The 10105-nt window shown below is 36.4% G+C and overlaps 1 protein-coding gene across 1 annotated transcript; it reads right to left on the bottom strand.

Moving 5' to 3' along the window:
- Window positions 1-7846: 7846 nt before the first annotated feature.
- On the bottom strand, window positions 7847-8874 carry LOC145556139 (zinc finger protein ZAT11-like). Its single transcript, XM_081617794.1, has one exon. It carries the CDS (start codon window positions 8564-8566, stop codon window positions 8003-8005), a length of 564 nt encoding a protein of 187 aa, XP_081473920.1. The 5' UTR covers window positions 8567-8874; the 3' UTR covers window positions 7847-8002.
- Between the last annotated feature and the right edge of the window lie 1231 nt (window positions 8875-10105).

Raw genomic sequence — 10105 nt, 5'->3', positions numbered from 1 at the left:
TCATTGGCGCCAGGAACTGTGGCTAGCGCCAGGCGCCAATTCTGGCGTCTGGCGCTAATCTTGATTCCAGACGCCAAAGCCTGGGGTTGGACGCCAAACCGAATTTTAATGCGTTTTCGAAAATCTGATAATTTTACCGTACTGGAAGATAAAATAATATAATTTTGGTCGAAAATGCTATTTGATCTAATTAAAACTCTGAAGAATCCTAATTGAATTAAAAATGATAAAATCTTCTAGAATGTTCTAGAAGACCAAAACCATTCCTAATTACATTAGGAATGATAAATCATATTAGGCCCTCCCCTAGATCATCGGGCCGTACTTAAAACTCAAATCGGGCCCAGTTTAGTAAATTGGCCATAAATTCCTCAATATTCATCGGAATTGGGCTTATAATATATCGTTGGAAAGGTCTTTGCAAGCCCCATCCAACTACACCACTATTGGACCCATATTATGGACCAACAAAACTGGATTGGCTGTTTTCTTAAAAATAAAGTTTTCAAAAACAGGGAGAAGAGAAAAGAAAAGAAATAAAACTTTCCGCAACACTAGACCTTTCCACACTTTTGTTTCATTCGATTATGATTTAACGTGAAAGGTACTCATCACTGGGTTTGGTTTTGGGGAGACACAAATGGGTGTCTACACTTGTATTGCAATTAAATTGATTATATGAGATTGCTTGTTAGTTCTTCAATGATAGGATTAGCTACCCTTGATTTAGGAGCTTGATAGCATGATATGCTTAGTTTGACATGGAAATGTGAATGAAGCATGGCATTACTTATTGCAATTTGATTATGTATCTTCTATTGCTAAACTAATGAGGAATCTAAGTTTAGTAGTGTGAGTTGTTTCCTAATTGCATGAGGTTGATCTTACATATAGTCCTTGCTATATCTTATCAATTTCACTCCCCGTTTGTCTATTTGCCTTGGTCGAGTGGATCCCATTCCCTAGTGTCCTCAATCCATTGATTTAGAACCATAGTTTGTTTGTCTTCTTGACAAACCCCAATTCACCATTGACTTCGAATTAGCTTAAGTGTTAAGATCTTTGGCAACCATATCCCGTTCCTTGTGGACCGAACTCTTACTTGTCATTATGCTTGGTTTGTAAGGTGTTTGTTAATAAATGTGTTTGATTGAGTGTGGAATGTGCGACCGTTCTAACGCCCATCAATGAATATGATTGTGGAAATCCGGGGAAATGTGACCACCTACTCTTGGTTGGTCAAAGGGAAACACCGTTGCATTCTCCCTAATGCGGCGGTTATGAACACCGTGGGAACCACTTGGCAAGTGCCAAATGAGCCACTCCCCGACAATGTTCCCGACCTTGATCAACCATCTCAACCCCGCCGCCATAGCATCTCTACCATTCCAAATTTCATGGGCGGTCAATCCTCCTCCTCCTCATCTTCCTCTTCAACCTCGAGTCGGCTTTCCACCACCTTAACCTTTCTAACCAAAGAATTCTCCAAGAAAATGAATATCAAAGCTATGTCTCCCAAATGTCCTACCAAAACCTCGTTGAAAGGGGAGACTTTCTCCCTTATGTCAACTATCCTCATCGACCCGTTCAAGAAGGGCCGGTTGCGGGTTGGAACAACAACCAACCCACCTACTCTTATTGGCAAGAACTCCAGTTATACGGGTACCCGCCTGACCCGCATCTATTTTTTTTTTTACTTTCTGAAATTCAATACTAGTACTATACATATTACATAGTGAATATAACCTTTTTCTAAAACTAAAATAGGGTTTACTACTTTACTGATTGCATTTGCTACCAGCCAGTCACCTACCATCTCCTCTTCCTTTCTTTGGATCAACTTTCTCTCTCTTTCATTTTTCCTCACTCCTCAGTCCTCACTATCTCACGGCAGCCTCACCCTTAGCTTCTTCTCAAATCATCAATATCTCACGGCTCGACGACGACAACAACTACTCTGCAAGGTGTGACCACCATCTTCTCCACGATGAGGCGCACGAATCGTTTCCTTTGAACAAAGGAGGAAAAATTATCATGCTTGAAATAGAGATCAGAGAAAGTAAATCACGAGTAAGTTAGATATAAATTTCCGGCATCCGCTCGCTTGATGTTCAACAGATCTGATCTGTACCTCTACAACCCAAAAAATATTTCAATTATTTATTTTGGGTTCAGTTAGACAATTATTATTATAATTATCAATTTGAGTTGATTTAATTAGTTTTTTTATATATTAATTAATTGTGGTTTTGTAATTCATGAGGGTGTAAAAGTTTGAGATTCATACTTGATTTTGATTGTGGTTGATTTTTTGGCTTTTTATGTGATTATAATTACTGGAGTAATTTATAATTAGCTTGTGATTTTTAGAAGATGGAAGAAAAGAGTACTTTTTTTTAAACAATATAATCGGGTACCCTGTGACCCGACCCGAGAAAATCGGGTACCCGATCTTTTCGGGTCGGGACATGGGCCGAGTTTCTAACTACCCGAAGATCCGGGTACCCGGATTTGAACACCCCTAGACCTTGCCTAGTCAACGAAAGTTTAGGGCCCTTGAGTCAGCAATAATTTTTTTTTTTAATTTTTTTTTTTCAAATTTATTTATTTAATAAGAATCTTTATATGTGAGGTGGCTAATGTGATGATGAAAAAAAGTTTAGGACTGCAATTAGCCACATGGCCCAATTGAATCAATATAACCAAAACTCAATCATTAATTAGAAATCTAAAGTAATTAAATTAAAAACAATGTTGTTCTTCAATACTAAAACCAATCAAAAATCTTTTGTTCTTTTGATTGAAAAAAAAAAATTAATCTTTATCTATCTTTTCATGGCTTCCTCTCTCCCCCCCCCCCCCTCTTCCCTAACCCTAACCCCCATTCCAATTTTCTCTCTCCTCCCTTCCCCCCTAGTCCCATGGCTTACAACTCCCTCATCTCCTTCGACAATGGCTCCCACCCATAAAAAAAATTAGCCAAGCTCCGACAATAGCTCCCTCTTCTCTCACAACCACCACACCACCACCACTACTTGATCGATTCGCGTTCGTTCTCATCATAGTCGCCGCCTTCCACCTTGTCGGTTCGTCGCCGCCTCCTTTTCCCCTTTTTAAAGTTGCTGCCTCATTTTCCCTTTTCAAGGTTTTTGATTTGCAATTTGGGTAGGGTTTGATGATTTTTTTTACCAATATGGGTGAGGTATTGGTGGTTGTGCGTTTTTAATCTTTGCGATGGTAAGGTGTGTTTCAGATCTAAGTGGTGGTAAGGTGGGGTTTTGATTCATTGGTGGTGATGAGTTTGGGATTTGGTTCGCTGGTGGTGCTGGTGACCGGTGATGTGGAGTTTTGGTTTGTTAATGGTGGTTAGTGATATGGGGGCTTCAGTTTGTTGGTGGACTGGTGGGTGGTGACGTGGGGTTTCAAGTGGTGGTGATGAGGTGAGATTTCAATCTTAGGGGTAGTGATGTGGGGTTTTAGATCTCGGTGGTGGTTAGACTGTGAGAGGGTGGTTACTGGGTGGGGTGTTGCTGGTGGTGTGAGTTGGTCAAGTGGGTTTTTGGTGGTTCTGGTGGGGTTTCAGATCTAAATGGTGGTGAGAGAGAGTGGTGGTACAAGGTGACTGCTAGTGATGTTTAATAGGTTACTAATTAGGGGTCGTTTGGTTCGCCCAAGGGAATCGGAATGGAATGAAGAAAGGTAATCAAAGAAAATGGAGTGAAACCTATTCTTTTTAACATGTTTCTTTTCATAAAAAAACACCCAAGAATCACACCACTACAATACAACCGCAACACCTCCAATTTCAACAGTTATAGCTACCCACGGCCTAGCCGCCGCCCCTCCCACCGTCGCCGCCCCTGCCTCAATGTTCGCCGCCCCTCCCGTCCTCGAAAAACCACCCCTCCCAATCTCCCATTACGCAAAAACCCTAAAAAATCCTCCCTCTCCCCTCAAAACCGTTAGCCGCCGTTACCCCCACCCTCGAAACCCTAGCTGCTAGGGTTAGGGTTTCGAGGGTGGGGGTAACGGCGGTTGACGGTTTTGAAGGGAGAGGGAGGGTTTTTGCGTGATGGGAGATTGGGAGGGGGTGGTTTTTCGAGAACAGGAGGGGCGGCAAGGGTCAAGGCAAGGGAGGGGTGGAGAAGGACCGACGATCTTTAGCGACCATGGGGGGAGGAACGACGATCTACGTGCGACCAAAGGCAGCGACTGATGAGGAAGGAGCAAGGTGGTCGAGGGAGATCGGTCATTGGGCGGCGACTGATAAGGAAGGGCGGCGGCGATGTCGGAGCAGCGATGACTGGGGAAAAGCGGCAAGGTGGCTGGACGGTGGGTTGGGCAGCAAGGTGGTGGTTGGTGTGAGGTTGGTGGTGTAGTGGCCTGGGTATAAGGGAAATGGGAATGGAAAAGGGGAGGGGTGGGGAATGAGTGTAGAGGGAAAATGGGTGAACCCAAAAATAAAAAGGGATAAAGGGAATGGGAAAATGTGGCAAACAAACAATAACAAATAGAATGAAACCCTCTCATTCTCATTCCCTTTGTTTATTACCCCCAACCAAACGCCCCCTTAAAATTTTCTTTCTTATTTTAGTCAAAGTAAGTAATAAATATTAATATCAATAGCTGAAAAAAATAATAAATAAATAATAACTCATGGTCCCTAAACTTTTGCTAACTAAGAAAGGTCCCTTAATTTTTTTAGTTAGAATCACCAAGAGTGACGGTTGAGGGACCAAAAGTGCACAAATGAAAGTTGAGGGAGATAAGCTAAAATACAGTCCCTGAACTATGACATTAGTTGCATATTTGGTCCCTCATCTTTCAAATGAGGCAAATTGGTCCCTCTACCACCCTTGTCTCACCATTTCTGGTGGAGGAACTTATGAGTCAGCAAAGTTTGGGGATGTGTACTGCCAACTACGCAAAAGTTAAGGGACTTATCCTAGTTAGCATTTGTTTAGGGATTACAAATCATTTTTATTTTATTGTTTTTTGTCAGCTACTAATTAATATTTATTATTTATTATGTACAAACTTTGATTAAAATGAAAGAAAACATACCCAAATTTTTTGCTTTTTTAAAAAATTAAATGACTTGTTTTTAAAAAAAAAATATGACTTAAAGAATTAAAGAAGAAAATTAAATATGACTTAAAAAATTAAATACTTCGAATTTCTTTTAAAAAAATAAATTAAATACTTCGAATTAAAGAAATAGGAAGAGAAAAAAAAAAGGGTCAGCCCTCTCTTCTTCTCTTTCGGTTTGGCTGCTCTAATGGGAAACAATCCCCTACTTTGCACCTCATTAACGATCATCAGCAATCACCATCTTTTAATTCCAACCTTTGATTTATTTTGTGATTTAATCTTGGCCTCCTGATTTAATTAATTTTGTACAAGATCATGCACAATATAGTTCAGCCGAACCGGAGGTTTGGGTTGCGTGGTTGATTAATGACGGTGGTGAGGCTGCAGACTGGTGGAAATGGGGTTGTGTGTTTGTGGCAGGTTGTTGGTGATGTAGGGTGAGAAAAGGTGGAAAATCCTTTTTTTTTTTTGGGAAATTCTATAATTTTATTAATGCAAATCATAACCAAAATATTAATGTTGATGGGAAAAAAATTAGTGTTAGTTAAAAGATTCCCTTTTAAAAAAAACTGATAAAAAAAAAATTAATCATGGTCCCTAAACTTTTGCTAACTAGGATAGGTCGCTAAACTTTTTTAAAATATTATTTTATTTTTTTGCCACATGGGCACTTTGCTCCTTAAACTTTGGTGACTCATCTTTTTTCCACCGGAAAAGTAAGTTATGGATGGTTGAGGGACCAATTTGCTTCGTTTGAAAGATGAGGGACCAAAATGATACAAATACTAAAGTTGAGGAACCGTATTTTAGCTTAACTCAAAGTTGAGGGATTAAGAGTGCACAAATACGAAAGTTCAAGGATTGTATTTGTGCTTTACTCCAGCCACTCATGTGCATGTACTTTATAAATTGCTTTTCATACATGGAGTACTTATTTTTTATAGTCCATCCACATTTCTCAAAGTAGTTTATTCTCTTTTTCATGTATTATACTAGTATATACTTCATCCTCTAATTTTCTTAAATCTCGTTTTCTGCCTAACAAAAACTATATTTAGAGACAGAGGTAGTACTAACTACGCCTTGCTAGGTAATGACCGCAGAGTACTTGGTAATCGGACTTGTAATAAGTTGATAGGTTTATACTACACTTCGTATTATTGTTTTATATCTTAATTACAGTTTGTGATTCGTCAGCAATATCGTAAGGGATGGTTAGTTTCGTCAGTACCATCGTCATGGTAGTTGGTATATAAGTCAAACTTCTAGTTGTCCACTGTATTCCATGCTACAAACTTGGTCTTCAAATAGGATAAACACGAGCTTTCTGAAGAAATAATTTTCGTCGGTTTCAACTTTCAAACTTCAATTGACTAAATATCTTTTTCATCAACCACGAATTATTTAGAAATGTCTCAATACCCACAATTGACCTATATTAATACACATCAAATAACAGGATAACATGCCACATACGTTTTATATAGATATAAATTGCTTTTAAGAAAACATAAATGTACATTTTTATTACTACCATTATCTATACCAAATGTACTTTTTGCGGACTCCTAGGCAAAACTTTTAGTGTAATTTAATTAAGTTTGAGTGGGTTTAATTAAATAGTAAAAAGGAGGAAAATATGGGAGAGAAAGTGGTCCCTTATGTTTAAGTGTGATAGTGGGTTAAAGTGAGTGGGAAAGAGGAGAGAGTATGTGGTCTCATATGTTTAAGCGTGATAGTGGGTTAAAGTGAGTGGGAAAGAGGAGAGAGTATGTGGTCCCATATGTTTAACTAAAAAAAGTTAAACAAAATTAAAACAAAAAAGTAAGTGTAAGATGGTCTTTTTACGCTTTAAATTTTACTAAAAGAGTAAAGAAAAAAAATTGTTGCACATAATAGAGAGCACCCATTTATGACAAATGTTGCAGATAATTATGGGCGGAGGGAGTATAAGTATATATAGCTTATGTTGTTAGAGTTTTTCTCCCAATTTTAGTGATCTTGAGATTGATTCTCATTATCCGTGACAATGAACATGCCAAATGCATTAAAACAATCTAATATCGTTATGCTACATGCATTTAGACAATGTAAGATCGTCTACTTTCTCTGTTTAATTAAGGGCATGTTCTCTTACGTTGAAATTCAGTTCAGTTGAGTTCAGCTCAGTTCAGTTCAGTTTAATTCAGCTCCTAATTTCCTTCTCTTATAAAATATTCAGTTCAGCAGTTCAGTTCAGCTCAGTTCAGTTCAGCTGAATTCAGTCAATGAGAACAGGTCCGCATTAAAGTAAAAAATACAATAAAATTGCTCGTGATCATAAGCATAAAGCCATAAACTAAAAAAAATGCTAAGAAGGAATTAAGGATGCATTGGATATGTATATTGTGAACAATGATTACTTGATAATCATTTTTTTTTTTTTTTTTTTTTTGAAAATGTGTACAATCCAATATTTATGAAACTTTCTTAAAAACCAAGTGATGCAATATTAAAATAAGAGAAGCTGTACTTTCTCCGTTTCTTGATTTTTGCAACAATTTGACTTTTACACTATTTATTTATGTGGTTTACTTTGACTAGCTTTGATGATTTATAAGTATGTAAAAATATAGTCACGTGGGATCTTATTATATTTGTCTGGATTTATATTATTTTAATATCAAATGTTTATAATTTTTACACATTGGTAATTAAATATATTAACAATTGAAATCATGTATCGACAAGCGGAAAAAGAGAATTGTTGTAAGTATAAAAAAACAAGAAGAAATATTAATTAAGGTCAAGTACATAGTATAGCACTATATACACATAATAAATTAATGAAAGAATATTAAACTACTTTACAAAGATAAAACGAATGTCAACCTAAGAATTTTAAAAGTAAAAAAAAATCAAAAAAAAAAAATCAACAAACAACAGGGGCAAACGTTCCAAACTCTAACAAACCATTCTCCAATGGAGTCAAATTCAAATCTAAGCAAATAACTCTTCTATGATCATGATCCTCAATACTACTCCTGCTCTTGCTCACACCAGATAATTCCGAAACACCGTGTGATGAGGAACCATCAAGCGAAAGCGAAAGCGTAGGAGAGCCTCTAAAAGTAGGTTGATGTTGTGATCTAGCAAGGGCAGCTCTATGACGTCTCATGTGACCTCCCAACGCTTGTCCAATAGGAAATTCTAACCCACATATAGAGCATTCATGTATTTTCGCCTTTCGTACGTCGCTTTGATGTTGTTCACCTTCATTATTTAGTAGCCTAGGTTTCTTGTGGCTAGCCCGGTGTCCACCCAATGCTTGGAAGGACGGGAATTGCCGGTTACACGTCTTGCACTCGTAAATTCGGCCACCAGTACTCGGCTCGAGTGAGACCGTGTTCGGGGGTTGGGATAGGAGGATTAAGTAGTTGGCCATTGCTATGGTCCTTTCTAGCTCTATCTCTTCTCTACTTCTCTTAATACCCATTTTTGTGATTATGTGAATATGTGAATGTGCTTGTTTCTTTGGTTTTTTTGGATGTTATTTTATGGGTGTGATTTATGATGTAAGTTGAGACACGTTTAAAGAGTATTTATAAAGGATTTTTGAGGTTGGCTTGTTTTAAGTTTGACTTTTCATTGATTGGGCAGCTTTGACTTGTTTGAATAATGGAAAAAGTAATTAATTGGATTAGATTAGACAGCATACGTTACTCGGAGTAGTTTGAAGTTAGGTAAAGTAACAAACGTGTGCTTCAAAATTTTCAAACATAGCAAATTGCATTCGTATTCAAGTTTGACACATGTTCACTTTTTATTTTAAATGCATGTATGTATGATTCTATGGACATTTTGTCACATGGTTTTAATATTTTCTGTAATTAATTTCCAATTTCTTAAGCAATCATCAAACAATTTACTTCGTCCATCTATAAGATCCCTGTTTATCTTGGGTACGAGTAGTTAGAAGAGTAACTGTGTTAACGGATTAATCTCAAGATTTAATTTTTAGCTATTTTTGGCAACATATAAAGGCAACTCAACTCGTAATTAGACTTGTTCACTTTATTTTCTTTTTGTTGAAATGAAATTATTTATGTTGAAGTTAAATTATTTTTACTGAAATGAAATTAATTTTAATGAATAAATTTTATTTTGCTGAACTGAAATTTTTTTTACTGAATTTATATTATAGTTCTTCTTTAAAGTTACTGATTTTTACTGAAATTAAATTATATTTAATGAACTGAAATTAATTTTACTAAACCAAAATTAATTTTACTGAACTAAACTTATTTTCACTGAACATGAATGAATATTATTTTTACTAACTAAACTTATTTTCATTGAACATGAATGAATGAATGAACTTAACTGAAATTATTTTTACCGAATATTATTCTTTTTTAAGGTAAAGTGAATTGGATCTTAATCTAATGGTAGAAGTTCAAGATTAGTTTTATTATACTCTATCATTAAACATGAATGAATAAAGGCAAGAAGAATAATTGTTAATTGTACGTTTTTAAAGGAAAGTGAGAAAATAATACACTCTGCAATAAGAAAATATATTGTAGGATATATATATCGATTAAAAGTGGATAAAGAAATGACTAGATTATTGGATCCACCCATATGTGAAAAATGAAATTTTTTTGTGGATTCAGGGAATAAGCTTAGGGCCTGTTCACTTCAGCTTAATTTCATTTCAGTTCAGCTCTTAATATCCTTTTCTCATAAAATATTCATTTCAGCTTAGTTCAGTTCAGTTCAGCTCCAATCAGTTCTATTCAATTCTGCTCTGCTCAGTATTTTTTTTTTTTTTTTGTTCAAATGAGGAAGAAATTCCAATCACAAGAAAAGAAAAAGAAAAAACAAAACAAAAACAAATAAAAAACAAGCCAAGCAACAAAAAACACCCTAAACTACCATGAGTTCAGTAAATGAGAACAGGCCCTAAGAAACCTTCATTAGAAGTTAACTTCTTCAGCCTTATTTTTGCTAAACTGGATTTTTTGCTAAACTG

Source organism: Chenopodium album, chromosome 8, assembly GCF_948465745.1.
Source record: "Chenopodium album chromosome 8, dcCheAlbu1.1, whole genome shotgun sequence".
NCBI classification, from domain to species: domain Eukaryota; kingdom Viridiplantae; phylum Streptophyta; class Magnoliopsida; order Caryophyllales; family Amaranthaceae; genus Chenopodium; species Chenopodium album.
The sequence above is the reverse complement of the archived record's forward strand: the minus strand, read 5'-3'. Positions and strand labels throughout refer to the sequence as shown.

What these genes read in the sequence shown, in the direction of transcription:
- LOC145556139 (XM_081617794.1), bottom strand. Translation starts at nt 8,566, where the DNA reads ATGGGTATTAAGAGAAGTAGAGAAGAGATAGAGCTAGAAAGGACCATA.